This window comes from Gaeumannomyces tritici (assembly GCF_000145635.1).
Source record: "Gaeumannomyces tritici R3-111a-1 unplaced genomic scaffold supercont2.1, whole genome shotgun sequence".
Lineage (NCBI taxonomy): Eukaryota > Fungi > Ascomycota > Sordariomycetes > Magnaporthales > Magnaporthaceae > Gaeumannomyces > Gaeumannomyces tritici.
Genome location: NW_008804545.1, coordinates 1,543,534 through 1,556,231, shown reverse-complemented (window position 1 = coordinate 1,556,231; position 12,698 = coordinate 1,543,534). Strand labels below are relative to the sequence as shown.

The 12,698-nt window shown below is 60.8% G+C and overlaps 5 protein-coding genes across 6 annotated transcripts; 3 read left to right on the top strand and 2 right to left on the bottom strand.

Annotated features, from left to right (window-relative positions):
* Window positions 1–44: 44 nt before the first annotated feature.
* Window positions 45–3,125, bottom strand: GGTG_00486 (hypothetical protein; the record flags this gene model as incomplete). Its single annotated transcript, XM_009218233.1, has 2 exons — window positions 2,935–3,125; window positions 45–2,858 (listed from the first exon to the last, which is right to left on the bottom strand). Exons 1-2 carry the CDS (start codon window positions 3,004–3,006, stop codon window positions 45–47), a joined length of 2,886 nt encoding a protein of 961 aa, XP_009216497.1. The 5' UTR covers window positions 3,007–3,125.
* A 158-nt stretch (window positions 3,126–3,283) lies between these two features.
* GGTG_00485 (mitogen-activated protein kinase organizer 1) lies at window positions 3,284–4,866 on the top strand. Its single transcript, XM_009218232.1, has 2 exons — window positions 3,284–3,491; window positions 3,578–4,866. Exons 1-2 carry the CDS (start codon window positions 3,446–3,448, stop codon window positions 4,696–4,698), a joined length of 1,167 nt encoding a protein of 388 aa, XP_009216496.1. The 5' UTR covers window positions 3,284–3,445; the 3' UTR covers window positions 4,699–4,866.
* A 984-nt stretch (window positions 4,867–5,850) lies between these two features.
* On the bottom strand, window positions 5,851–7,174 carry GGTG_00484 (hypothetical protein). Its single transcript, XM_009218231.1, has 3 exons — window positions 6,923–7,174; window positions 6,591–6,873; window positions 5,851–6,529 (listed from the first exon to the last, which is right to left on the bottom strand). The coding sequence occupies exons 1-3, from the start codon at window positions 6,963–6,965 to the stop codon at window positions 5,857–5,859; spliced, it is 999 nt and encodes a 332-aa protein (XP_009216495.1). The 5' UTR covers window positions 6,966–7,174; the 3' UTR covers window positions 5,851–5,856.
* A 208-nt stretch (window positions 7,175–7,382) lies between these two features.
* GGTG_00483 (glycolipid 2-alpha-mannosyltransferase) lies at window positions 7,383–9,564 on the top strand. Its single transcript, XM_009218230.1, has 4 exons — window positions 7,383–7,843; window positions 7,951–8,211; window positions 8,301–8,919; window positions 8,989–9,564. Exons 1-4 carry the CDS (start codon window positions 7,705–7,707, stop codon window positions 9,143–9,145), a joined length of 1,176 nt encoding a protein of 391 aa, XP_009216494.1. The 5' UTR covers window positions 7,383–7,704; the 3' UTR covers window positions 9,146–9,564.
* A 168-nt stretch (window positions 9,565–9,732) lies between these two features.
* GGTG_00482 lies at window positions 9,733–12,669 on the top strand. 2 transcript variants are annotated; one of them, XM_009218229.1, is made up of 3 exons: window positions 9,733–10,867; window positions 10,957–11,095; window positions 11,403–12,669. In XM_009218229.1, exon 1 carries the CDS (start codon window positions 9,803–9,805, stop codon window positions 10,715–10,717), a length of 915 nt encoding a protein of 304 aa, XP_009216493.1. In that variant the 5' UTR covers window positions 9,733–9,802; the 3' UTR covers window positions 10,718–10,867; window positions 10,957–11,095; window positions 11,403–12,669. The 2 variants fall into 2 exon arrangements, with proteins under 2 accessions (XP_009216493.1, XP_009216492.1); XM_009218228.1 differs by having other exon boundaries at window positions 10,957–11,330.
* Window positions 12,670–12,698: the final 29 nt, after the last annotated feature.

Below are 12,698 nucleotides of genomic sequence, written 5' to 3'. Positions count from 1 at the left end.
CAGGCAAAGAAACAAGAGGGCTTCATGGCAGCCTAGGTGTAGAACTAGTTGACGCCCGTCTCGAGCATCTCGGCCAGAATGTCCCACTTCCCCGCGGCAGCATCGCTGCTGGCCCGGGAAACCCCCCGCAGGCCCCCGATGATGAAGCGTAGGTGCCTGTCAAAGTCGGCCGAGATGCGCCTCAGCGTGACCACGTACGACTCCCGCGGGTCGTCGGGGTGCGGCCTCTTATTGCCCCTCCTCCTCTTCCCGGGGATGGCGGCGGCGGCGGCGGCGGCGGCCCCGACAGCCGGCAGGAGAGCCAAGGCATCCCCTTGGTCGTCTTCGTCGTCGTCGTCGGCGCTGCCCCCGCCCCTCCGGTCCTCCTCCTCGGGACTGACGTAGACGGCCCTCAGCCTTGACCTGCGCAGCTGGGCGGGCGACGACCGGGCGGCAGCGGCAGCGGGCGGCGACGACATGAGGACGGACAGGCGGGCGATCTCGCCGACCTCTGCGGCCTCGCGCGCGGCGTCGAGGCGGCGGACGCGCTCGAGGCGGACGGCGAGGTCGAGCACGTCGAGCACGCACTCGCGGATCGGGTCGAGGCGGCCGCCCAGGCACGACTCGTGCACCAGGCCCGCGACGAAGGCGGCGTGCGCGGCGATCATGGCGTCCACGTCCTCGGCCGCGCGCAGGTCGCGCCGCACCGCCGCGGCCCGGGGCGCGAAGACGAGCGTCGTCAGGTACGTCAGCACCGCGTTGCAGAACCACAGCAGCCGCGCCCGCGTGCCGTGGTACAGCCCCTGCTCGGCCGCGCCCGCCCGCGGGTCCGACGACGTGGCCGCCGCCGCCGCGCTGGCCGCCACGTCGCGGAGCAGGCGGTGGCCGTTGAGGACGTTGATGGCCCGCCGCAGCTGCAGGAGCAGCGTGAAGATGCTGCGGTACTTGTCCATGCACTCCCCGCCGAGGATCAGCTGTACCGACCAGGGCATGCGGTACTGCAGCTTCAGCCGGGGCAGGTGGTCGCGAACCGACGACCGGCCCGGTGTGCTGCTGCTACTGCTGCTGCTGCTGGGCGGCCGGCGGCTGTCGGATTCGAACGCGGCCGACACGCGATGCGCCTCTGGCAGCGAGGAGAAGGCGTCCTGCACTAGCTCGGTCAGCGTGAAGCGGTCGTGCCAGTCTGCGTGTCTCCTGTCCAGCTTGTTGAACACGGCCAGGGAGAAGGCGTCGGCGGCGGAGCCGTCCGCCATCAGAAACACGCTGTGGATAGCGTCCAGGGTCGACCAGAGGCCGCACGACTTGAAGAGGACGTCTTGCAGCGACGTCGATGCCGTCAAGTGCTTGCTCTTGATCCATGCGTCGAATGCGCGATCAAAGAGCTCGCCGAATGGGGCCAGCTCGAACCCCGGAGGGCAGATGGCCGCAAAGTCGAGGCTGGGCTCACCCTCGGCGCCCTGTCCGCGCCGCTGCCTCACCGATTCGTACCGTCCGAGCTGCTTCAGGACGACGATGCTTTTGCCCGTCGTAAAAATGCGGGACACGGCGGGCTGCAGGAACCTGGGCGCGTGCAGCACGCCCTCGTGGGTTTTGCGGAGCTTGAACTTGCCTCGCCAGATCTGGGTCAGGGGCACCTGGACCTTGGACTCGGAGATGAAGAAGATCTTATCGCCGGACAGGAGCTGGCCTTCCTCCATCCACAGTCTGATGGGCCGCAGGTAGACCTGGAAGCAGTCGAGGAACGTCGGGCTCAGGAACCTGTAGACCGGCTCGTCCCCCTCCAGCTGCGCGGCGCAGGCCGCCTCGTAGAGAAGCTCGAGGCAGCGGAACGCGTGCGGGTACCTCTCGTCACTCAGCTTCTGGACGACGGCCGAGAGCGAGCGCAGCTGCAGCATGCGCGGCTGGAGCTCCTCCATGACGTCGAGCACGCTCACGACCATGTCGGCCTTGAGGTCGGCGTACCGGGCCTGGATGGCCGACACGGCTTCGTCGAAGGAGTGAAGGGCTCGGCGGATGCAGTCCTGGAAGGTTTGGAGGAGAGCAATGTCTTGACGGTTGCTACCGACAAAACCCCGTAGAGGCAGGAGAGGGCGTCCTGTCTCGCCCACAGACATGACCAGAGCACGATACGTGTCCCAAGAGACGTTCCGCAGTTGATATGCTGGCACTGGCGAGCACTTGTCATCGAACAGCGTTGTTTTGTGGCCCTGGAGCATGAAAAGGGCTTCCCTGACAAGCTGGGCCTCGGTTATTACAATCTTGCGCGCCTTCCCCGACGAGTCCCACGATGGGTCCGTCAGCCTCCAGGACTGAGATTCTGCCACGTCCTCCAGCGTCGGTGCAGGCTCGGCCTCCTCCTCAGGGGCCCGCAGAATCCTGTCAAGGGGAAGAGTGGTGCTCGAGACCGAAGTGTCATCGGAGGACAAGGGCGAATCGGTAGGGTTTGCCTCTTCATAAGAGCCTTCGTAGGATTCGTCATCGGAGCTTTCTGCGCCGAAGTTGACGTTTTTCCAAAGAGAATGGTCCTGAGCCCAACCGTCCTCTTCGGCGATGTCCTCCCACCTCAGCTTCGGGCCCTCCTCCGCCTCGGGAGGCCCGAGGTTCTCGAGGTCGGCTAGGCGAGACTGCTGGAGGGGCTGATCAGACAGCTCCAGAAGAAAGTGCAGGAGCTCGGGGGTCCACATCGAGGGGTGGGCTGCTAGTGCGCCACGACGTTGCCTCAGCGCGCTGGCCAGCCCATCGCGGGCGTTGACGCTGAACCTCTCCTCGAGACCATCGAGATGCCCCTCAACGAGGAATTGGTTGGTGCGGAGATGGTTCTGGCGGCGGATGCCCCGCAGCGAGGCTTCACGGAGAGCCTCAAACCGAGCCTTGTCCGACTGCCATTTGTGAAGAGAGGGCGTCAGTCTTTGCTTCGCCAGCCTCCTGCCCCGAGGCGGTGTCGGTGCTGGTTACCTCGGCGTCTACATGACATATCGCGGCGACGAGCTCCTCCGCCAAGGCCCCCAGCTTTGCGGCGTGGGCCATCTGCAAAGGCTCAGGCACATTCACATGGGCAGGATTGCGTCTGCTTCACTCTCGGGGGCCAGCGAGGGGTTGTCTGGGTGGCGTGGTCGTCGGTTAGGTGAATAAGTCGACAAGAGTTGTCATTGCCTTGGCTTGGATTGTCCCAGCGTTCCTCGCGACGCGTAAATGGCAGATACAGTGCGCACGACAAGAGCTAGTGCAAGACATGACCAATTTGCACTGTATATGATCGTCACCACCTTGCCCAGACATAAAGGCCCAGACATAAAAGCCCAGACATAAAAGCCCAGACATAAAAGCATCGTGTTACACCCAATACCTATAGGAGAAAAAAGGCCCCCTAGACATCTCCAGACGCTTCTCGACTACATCGCGATCAGCTGGATGAGGGCAGCCACTTACGAGATGGAAATGCGCAGGTAACAAGCATCTGACAGTCATGGCTTTTCCCAGCAAGCCCGTGTCGCAACTGCTGGGCTCCAATGGTGAGTGTGCCAGCCCTGCCGGTCCTGCCCCGACGCGCGACCATGTCGCGCCTGCGCCTGCGCCTGCTGACGCCCCGACCCCGCAGGCCCCGTCCACGCCGTGGCCTACTCGGCCTCGCCGGGGACCTACATCCTCGCCGGCTCCGCGGACCGCAGCATCCGGCTGTACAACCCTTCGCCGGCGTCGGGCCAGGCCGCCGCCGTCACCGCCACCGCCGCGGGGGGCTCGCCGCCGGAGGGCCGGCTGATCCAGACGTACTCGGCGCACGGCTACGAGGTGCTGTCGCTGGCCGTCGCCGCCGACAACGCGCGCTTCGCCTCGAGCGGCGGCGACCGCGCCGTCTTCCTGTGGGACGTGGCCACGGCCACGACGCTGCGCCGCTTCGGCGCCTCGGCCCCGGACGGCCACTCGAGCCGCGTCAACTGCGTCGCCTTCGCCGGCGACGGCGACTCGGTCCTGGCCAGCGGCGGCTTCGACACCACCGTCAAGCTGTGGGACTGCAAGGGTGGGGGTAACGGCGGCCGCCCCGTGCAGACCCTCGCCGATGCCAAAGACGGCGTCTCGGCCATAGTGGTGCGCGGCCCCGAGGTCGTCGCCGGCTCCGTCGACGGCCGCGTGCGCGCCTACGACGTCCGCATGGGCCGCTGCGTCGTCGACGTCGCCGCCGGGCCCGTCACCAGCCTGTCCATGGCCCGCGACGGCGCCGCCCTGCTGGTCGGGTCGCTCGGCCCCGCCGGCCTGCGCCTCATGGACCGCACCTCGGGCGCCTGTCTCCGCACCTACGGTGGGGATGCCGGCTCCGCTCCCGCCGCCGGAGCCGGAGCCGGAGCTGGAGCCGACCCTACCGCCCAAGGGGCCCCGGCGTGGCGCAACGAGAGCCTGCGCGTGCAGAGTATCCTGGGCGGGGGAGAGAGGTTCGTCGTGGCAGGGGACGAGATGAGCGCGCCGGCGGCCTCGGGTGGCGGTGACGAGGACGGCAGGGTCTGGGCGTGGGACCTGCTCACGGGAAAGACGGTGGCGACGCTCAGCGTCCCCTGGGGGCCTGCCGCCGGAGGGGAGCGGAAGAGGAGGGCGATCGGGAGGGACGGGAAGGAGAAGGGGCGGAAGAACATTGTGAGCTGCCTCGCGTGGAGGGAGGACGGATGGGGTAACCAGTTCTGCGTGGGCGGGAGCTCGGGTGCCGTGACAGTCTTTGGGTCTGCATGACCCATCAAACAAACCTCTTGAGCGTTTTCCATAAACAGCCAGTCAGTCTTGGGGTGATGATACAGAGACTATCTTCGTCAAGACACCGGCTTCGTTCCGAGTAACAGCGCCTTTTCTCAAGCAAGAAAAGGCGCAAATTCGTCAAATAATTATAAACATCTCATACCCTTGATAATCCAGACCCCGGGCCATACTTTCTACGTGCCAAAGTGCGGGAATGTTCGCCGCAGATGCCAAGCTCCAAAACCGCAGTTCGCCACTGCCATCAAGTCCTCCGGATGGACTACCAGGCGCGCTCTTGAGGATAAACGCCACAGCCATGCCCTGCCATGTGGTGACCGTGTCCCCAACCTCGACGTTGGTGAACGACCGCCCAAGCTGACCTTTGTCCGTGACAAAAAAGACTTGACCTATCATCATGTCATGCTCAAGCTCCGCAAGTAAATCCCCTTGCATTGATCAATTCCTTTTCTGCCAAGGTAACAATAATGTCAAGGATGCCAAGAAGACCTCGTATCAGAGGATCTAGCTCAGCGCGGCTATCCGAAGCAAATTCGGACCGGCTCTGCATATCTCCCCGGATGTCATCCGTCAACGCGCCTTCGAGGTAGGCCCTTAGCAAGCGAGTAGACTCGTCCAGCCATATATCAATGGTTACGCTGCTTTTGCGAGAGGCCAGGTTTTCCTCAGATCAAGGCGGTCTCCGACGGCACAAAGTCGGATAGTGTCAACGCCAACACCCATGGCCGACGCCAGCTCTCGTTCTCTCGCCATTGCCCTCCGGCCAGCCACATTTTCCGGCCCTTCGTATGTGTATGGATCGAGGTAATGGGCCAGTTGTACGAGGAGTGATCGACCAGCCATTGGCCGTGAAGTCTCTCTCCTTCGGTGTGGCAAGACAGGCTTGTGGGTAGTTTGGATCCCAGAGTAACATTCCAGCATGTCGCTGATGACTTTTAGCCCATGACATCGTCCTTCAGTTTGTTTGTCAGGCCACGCAGACTGCTTCCACGCAGCCCCATTGGCAACCGAAGTATTTGGTACGAAATCCCCATCGGGCACAGAAAACACGCCCATGACCGAGGAATGCCTTCGCCCACATACCCGAAGCTGCCGCGGGTCGGGGCCAAATCGAGGCTTCAGGTCAAAGGCGCCAGTTCAATCACGATGCAGGTGTGTTGAAACAAACCGCATACGCACATCGTAGGTCTTGGGCTCTACCCGGTCCGGAACCCATGATGGCAAGTCCCCATGCTTGGATCGTCCATCTCGGCACGCAAGAAGCAGCGGCCAGATTCTATACGGGCCTTCGGCATGGCTGAGGATGAAGGTGGCGAATTCTGTGAAAATAACCTCGGCTGGCTTGGTGTAGTCGACAATGATTTCTTGGTTGGTTCTCTCCGGATCTTCCTCACAGCCGGCCTGGCCTGTTGGCGAATCCACCTGACCTGCGTCACGGAGAGATCTGTGCGCCAAGGCAAAGAGAATGGCATAAACCTTGCCTCTTGGGTCTGTGGCATGCAGCCCGTTTAGAAAGACCAAAATATGATCCTCGAGGTTTGCTTGGGACGACATAACACTCTTGCCTTCTTCCTCGTCAAAAAGGTGACGCAGAGTGACGTCCTTCATCACAACGAAGTGTGACTCCAACCGACATGCTAATACGCCGTCAGTAAACGTTTCCAGCCTCGTCAGGCTGAAGGCTGCAAAGGAGGCCGTCACGCAGAGATCTCGCCAGGAGACCGTCGACGGATCAGCATGGAGGTAAATTGCGTTCTTGGCCGCCACGGCGACCTCCTGCACGGTCCAAACGCGCCGGAAGTACGGGTTTCTGCACACTTCATTCAGTTCCTTCACGAGACGCTCCGTCTTCCGAGCGACATATCTCGCACATTCTGACCATAACGACATCATCTGGAAGGTCGTCGTACAGGGGGTCGACTTTGAGGGGACCGAGGGGGTACATCACTCCAGCTACACGCATAAGGCGGAACAGGCTCCGCAAGTTGCCAACACTCTGAGGGCTAGCCAGTTGCTCGAGCTCGCCGAGCCACACCGCGACCCCGGCGGCGTTGGCGTAGATGTCGCGCATCATGGGGACCTGGACGGCCTTGTCTTCTGCGGAGGTCTGGTCGATGCAGATGGCATCGACCCACGGAGCCGACGCAGCGCAGCCTCGCAGTTAGCCGTGATGGCGAGCACATGTTCCTGCTAGTCGCCAGACTGGACGGTGATGAGGCTTGGTGGGCAGGGGTCGCCTCAGACATGGACAGTGCCTGGTAAGGCAGCGCCAACGAGAGGGCTGTCTCACGTATTGTGCACTTTAGCGGCGCTGAAAATTTGCGTTAGGGCTCGAGATACAGTAGCCGCGTTGAGTCTGGGTGCCGAGGATGAGGAATGAGCAGTTTACACCTGGCTTATCGCGCGGAATGACAGCAAACAGAGTGGCGTTCAAATAATACAGGCTTTGGTTTGAAGCACCTGAAGTGAGGGCGTGGAGGGTACCTCGATGAGCAGAGGGTCTACTAGTAAACTCTAGGTACCCCGTGGGTGCCCCTCACCCCTCCAATGGAAGCCAAGTACTCGGCCATACCAGCCACACCCCCTATCCAAGCCACATGCCAATCGCCCCTTAAATTTTTGCGCCCCTTTCCCGATGGTCGAATGCGATCGATGCAACGCGTCTGGCCTTGACAGGGATGACCTTTTGGATCCAACCCTGCAAAACCAGCAGTGCGAACCTCCACAGTCCACAGTTTCCCGCAGGCTCCTGGAGAGCCCTTTCCCCGTCCTCTGATTATCCCCCCATCGAGACGGGAATCACACCCAGGCATCGACCAACCTGGAAGCCCACACACAACCTGCACCGCCCCAGGTTGTCGCCATACCGCTCGTGCAATCGACGACATCATTCTCAACCCCAGGACGACGCAGGCGCAAAGCAAATGACCGCCACCTTTTGAATCCCGCCCGCCGACACCTCCGCCTCATCTGCCACCGCCCGAAATGGCCGTCGCTCGGCCCGTGAGGGCCCTGGGCCTCGCCGCCCTCGTCATGTGGTTCTTCTTCCTCTACCAGATCTTCAAGCCCTCGTCCATATCGTCCGACGAGTTCTTCAACTTCGCCAAGGACCCTATGCACGATCGTGAGTAGCCCGTGGCCGCCGACGCTCCCCTGCACCGATGCGACACGGCAGTGAGCGCGTGCACCTGTGCCGAGTGCTGACCTTGAGATCCGCCTCCCCTCTTTTAGCCAGCGGCGAACCCGAAGGCGTCCTGCGGCGTGCCGGGAACGGATACGCCCCCAACACCCACCCCTCTGAGCGCATCAATGCGACGCTCCTGGCCCTGGTAAGAAACGAGGAGCTGGAGGGCATGCTCCAGGCCATGGGCGATCTGGAGCGCACATGGAACCACAAGTTCAACTACCCCTGGACTTTCTTCAACGACGTCGACTTCTCGGACGAGTTCAAGAAGAAGACGCAGGCGGCGACCAAGGCCGAGTGCAGATACGGTTCGTCGCCCCTTGAATTCTAGACCGAGCCTTCACGTGGGATACAAAGTTGGGCATGGCAACTAATCATGACATCACTCATGACACAGAGCGCATTCCAAAGGAGCATTGGGAAATGCCCTCCTGGATCAACGAGGAGCTGTACAAGGAATCGACCAGGATTCTCAAGGAGAACGGGATCCAGTATGCCGACCAAATCTCGTACCACCAGATGTGCCGGTGGAACAGTGGGCTCTTCTACAAGCACCCGGCCCTCAAGGATACGCAGTACTACTGGCGCGTGGAGCCCAAGGTGCACTTCTTCTGTGACGTCGACTACGATGTGTTCCGCTTCATGCAGGACAACAACAAGACGTACGGCTTCACCATCAACCTCTACGACGCGCCCGAGTCTATCCCGACGCTGTGGCCCGAGACCCTCAAGTTCCTAGCCGAGAACCCCACCTACAAGCACCCCAACAACGCTATGGACTGGTTGACCGACAGCAAGCACCGCCCCGAGCACACCCAGAAGGCCAACGGCTACTCGACCTGCCACTTCTGGAGCAACTTTGAGATTGGCGACCTGAACTTCTGGCGTAGCAAGGTGTACGAGGACTACTTTAACCACCTTGACCGCGCTGGCGGCTTTTTCTACGAGCGCTGGGGTGATGCGCCCGTCCACAGCATCGCCCTCGGTCTCTTTGAGGATGCCAGCAAGATTCACTGGTGCGTCTTTAATCTTTTGTATCTTTGCCCCCTATTTTATCTCCTTTCAAAGCTAACATGCAAGTACAGGTTCCGCGATATCGGGTACCAGCACATCCCCTTCTTCAACTGCCCCAACTCTCCCAAGTGCAAGGGCTGCGTCACCGGGCGCTTCACCGACGGCGAGAAGTGGCTGCACAAGGAAGACTGCCGACCGAACTGGTTCAAAATGCATGGCATGAACTAAGAGTGGTCCGGCACAAACGCCGCCTTCTGTGCTCGCATGCGACTCGCTTCGACCTGATGGTCTCCCAGCCGAGCACTTATTATCTCGGCGCGTATGCCACGGGCCGGCCCCAGCAGAGGCGACGAAATGTCCATGTACGGGTTTGGTTTCCTAACGAGAGCGTGGGCCCCTGTGTGGATAATGAGGGAAAATGCACATTACATAGATATTGGGATGATCCGAGCTTTTGGCTTTTGTGGTTTTTCTTGTCATCCTTTTCGGTGTAAGGCGCTTCACGGGGATTCGTTGGTTGGCTTGACGATATGAGGGGGTTATGATATAAATTGTAGAGTAATATGGAGCAAGCCGGTCGAGCAGCCGTCGAGGCCTGGTCGACGTTGCTGCTGCGGGATGAATGGGAGAGACTGCATTGCATCGAGTCTTGGGTATCAGGAACGTGATCTTGTGGTGCACAGTCTATTCCATGTTGGAAGGCACCATAGGAGCCAAATTCCAACCCTAACCCTCAACCTTGCCGTTCGCCAAGAAATAATTAGTGGGTATTCCGACAAAGGACCCACCTGGCAGGCAACTCAACGCCGCATCGCCTCGTCTCCAACAACGCGCCAGCTCTGCCCGCGCTTAAACCTTCAAAGGCGGCCGCCGATCGACGCGACCATGTCGGAACGAAAAGTCCTGTCCAAATACTACCCCGCCGACTTCGACCCGAATGCGCTCACGCGGCGGCGGGGCCCCAAGCAGACGGGGCCCAAGGTGCAGGTGGTGCGGCTCATGGCGCCCTTCGGCATGAGGTGCACCTCGTGCGGCGAGTACATCTACCGGGGGCGCAAGTTCAACGCGCGCAAGGAGACGAACCCGGAGGAGCGGTACCTGGGCATCCAGATCCACCGCTTCTACATCAAGTGCACCCGCTGCTCGACCCAGATCTCGTTCCGCACCGACCCGGCCAACCAGGACTACGTGTGCGAGCGCGGCGCCAAGCGCAACACGGACCCCTGGAAGCGGGGACTGAGCGGCGATGGCGACGGCACCGCCCCCCCGGAGGACGAGACGGACGAGGCCCGCCTCGACCGTCTCGAGCAGGAGCACGCCGAGGAGGAGGAGCGCAACGCCATGGCCGAGCTCGAGGCCAAGACGGTCGACGCCCGGCGCGAGATGGCCGTCGCCGACGCGCTCGACGAGCTGCGCACCCGCAACGCTCGCATCGCCCGCGCCGACCCGGCCGGCGCCGAGGCGCTCGTGGCCGAGGACCGCGACGAGGAGCGGCTGCGCCAGGAAAAGGAGGACGCAGAGGCCGCGAGGATGGCCTTTGCGTGGGCCCGCGGGCAGGCCGACGACATGCAGGAGGAGCTCATTGCCGAGGAGGAGCTGGTCGGCTGGGACGGCGGCGCGCTCAAGTCCGGGTCGGGGTCGGGGTCGGGGTTGGACAAGCCCGCCACCTCGACGACGCCGACGACGACGACCAACCCTGCGCTCGTAGGCGCGACAGACATGCCTCCGCCCAGCTTCAAGAGGCAGGTCAAGAAGAAGACCGACCGCGCTGCGCTGCTTGGGATCAAGAAGAAGACATGACGGACTCTGGAGTGAGCGACTACACACGCAGACACGAGACCGAATGTACGACATCAACGGGCTTGAATCATCCGACAGCCCTATATGCCCACCTTGTGGTGTCCGGCATGGCAATGACCGGTGACGCACGCTATAATGACGACGTTTTTGGTGGGTGGTCACGTCGCATCTGGGCCGGAGAACCTGAAGAAGGCTTACGGGCCACAAATAGAATTAATGAAATCTAACGACAGAGCCAGCCATGCTTGGAGTTTGGCCCGTTTGTTGGTTAGGGTCACCAAAGCCCCACACCACCTCATGCAAGCACGGTATCACTTGCGATACAGTCACGAGTGGCTTGCCCACCACATGCGCATAATCAGATGCACACAAGAGGTTGTGAGTTTATTTTGAAGTGTTCATCATTCATAAGTCGTTGCCGAGAGGTTCCAACCCTCGTTCCGTATGCTTCAACAACAAACCCATGACAGCGACCCAGAAAAAAATCCAATACCCCTACGCCGGTACCCATGATCCTAGTTTTGATATAATAGGATGATACAAAAAAAAACGAGAGTAGAAGGGGAGAACGAATGGACAAACGCCAGCTTGCTTTATGTGAGAGCGTGCAAGGGTAACCTTGGGCTCAAGCAGAGAAATATCAAGGAAATGAGACAGGTCGCTAACGTAAACAAATTGGTGGCAGAGCCAAACGACCGCTTGCTTGGCAGACATAAGCCCAACCATCAACAACCTAGCCGCTCCGTGCGAGTATTCGTCGACGGCGACGAGAAACATCATCCAAGATGCTATGTGCTTAGAGGCGATGGCGGGGATCCTTGGAACCTGGCCATCACTTCACCCAAACCCTAGGAATCGGAGTCTTCTGGGCTGGTGGGCTGGGTGATGACGATGGTGTGGTTGTACGAGTCGACAAGGATCTCTTGGCCTAGCGGCTCTGAGCCTTTGCCTGATCTGGAGGTGTCGTGACTAGTGGTCGATCCGTCGTCGAGTCACCATGTCGTCGATGGCGATGTTGAATGACATATTGTTCTTGTTGATGGTGGCGATGATGAGGACGGTAGTGTTGCTGTTGATATTGTTGCCGGTGGTGGTAGTTGTGCTGCTGCAGCCGCGCATCGAACGCCAGACACCCCCATCACTGGTACGAGGGCGGGCCGTAGGCGGCCGAGACGCCGTTCTGCTGGGCACCTTGGCTGTGATTCCTCGAGCCCCGGCGGCGCGACGACGAGTGCGAGGCGGCCTCCATCTGCTGCTTGGTGTGCTGGTGCATGGTGCGCGAGTACGACGGCAGGTCCGCCGGCGGCGGCGGCGACACCGGGATGGAGACGGACGAGTACGTGTTCTGCGACGAGTTGGACATGTTTGTGGCGGGCAGGTAACGGCTGTAGGACCTCTGTTTGGCGGCAGTCGAGGCGGGCATTCGGGGCGGCAGATCCTGGACCCTTAAAAAGAAGAAAGAAATAGGGGAGAGACGAGGGGGATAATAATAAAAAAGAACTAGAGGGGTTAGGGTCCGGCGGGAACGGGCGCGGCCGGGAATCAGAGAGAATGGGAGAAAAAGGTCTAGCGGGAGGGGAAAGAGGGGGGCCGGTATGCAAGCGGTGTGAATAAGTTGGCCCCGAGGGTGGTCTTGGTGTAAATCTTGGTAACGGAAAAACCTGGCTTGGTGGTCACATGGAGTTGGAAGTTGGATGTGGGATGTGGGCCAGATCAGGTCTGGATGGGATGGGTCGGGACCCAAGGGTCCTTATATAAGATGCGAGGGAACTTTATCGGGCAGCAGCCGTGTGGGTATAGTTGTATAATGGGCGAGCTGGAGGGCGTGTGTTTGCTCGAGGGTGAAAAAAAAAATGCGACATGGGGGGCGTGTGCAAGTGTCTCTCGGGTTTGCTGTGCTGCTGCCTTCTCTTCTCCATCTCCTATTTCCTCATCGTCATTCATTCTTTGAGCTCTGACGGCAAACAGAGTGGTCCCCCCC

Coding starts and splice junctions, on each gene's coding strand:
- GGTG_00485 (XM_009218232.1), top strand. CDS start 3,446: ATGGCTTTTCCCAGCAAGCCCGTGTCGCAACTGCTGGGCTCCAATG. Junction 3,492..3,577: donor GCAACTGCTGGGCTCCAATG/GTGAGTGTGCCA, acceptor CCGACCCCGCAG/GCCCCGTCCACGCCGTGGCC.
- GGTG_00484 (XM_009218231.1), bottom strand. CDS start 6,965: ATGTCTGAGGCGACCCCTGCCCACCAAGCCTCATCACCGTCCA. Junction 6,874..6,922: donor CCAAGCCTCATCACCGTCCA/GTCTGGCGACTA, acceptor GCTAACTGCGAG/GCTGCGCTGCGTCGGCTCCG. Junction 6,530..6,590: donor GATGTCGTTATGGTCAGAAT/GTGCGAGATATG, acceptor TGAAGTGTGCAG/AAACCCGTACTTCCGGCGCG.
- GGTG_00483 (XM_009218230.1), top strand. CDS start 7,705: ATGGCCGTCGCTCGGCCCGTGAGGGCCCTGGGCCTCGCCGCCCTCGTC. Junction 7,844..7,950: donor CAAGGACCCTATGCACGATC/GTGAGTAGCCCG, acceptor CCCCTCTTTTAG/CCAGCGGCGAACCCGAAGGC. Junction 8,920..8,988: donor GATGCCAGCAAGATTCACTG/GTGCGTCTTTAA, acceptor ATGCAAGTACAG/GTTCCGCGATATCGGGTACC.
- GGTG_00482 (XM_009218229.1), top strand. CDS start 9,803: ATGTCGGAACGAAAAGTCCTGTCCAAATACTACCCCGCCGACTTCGAC.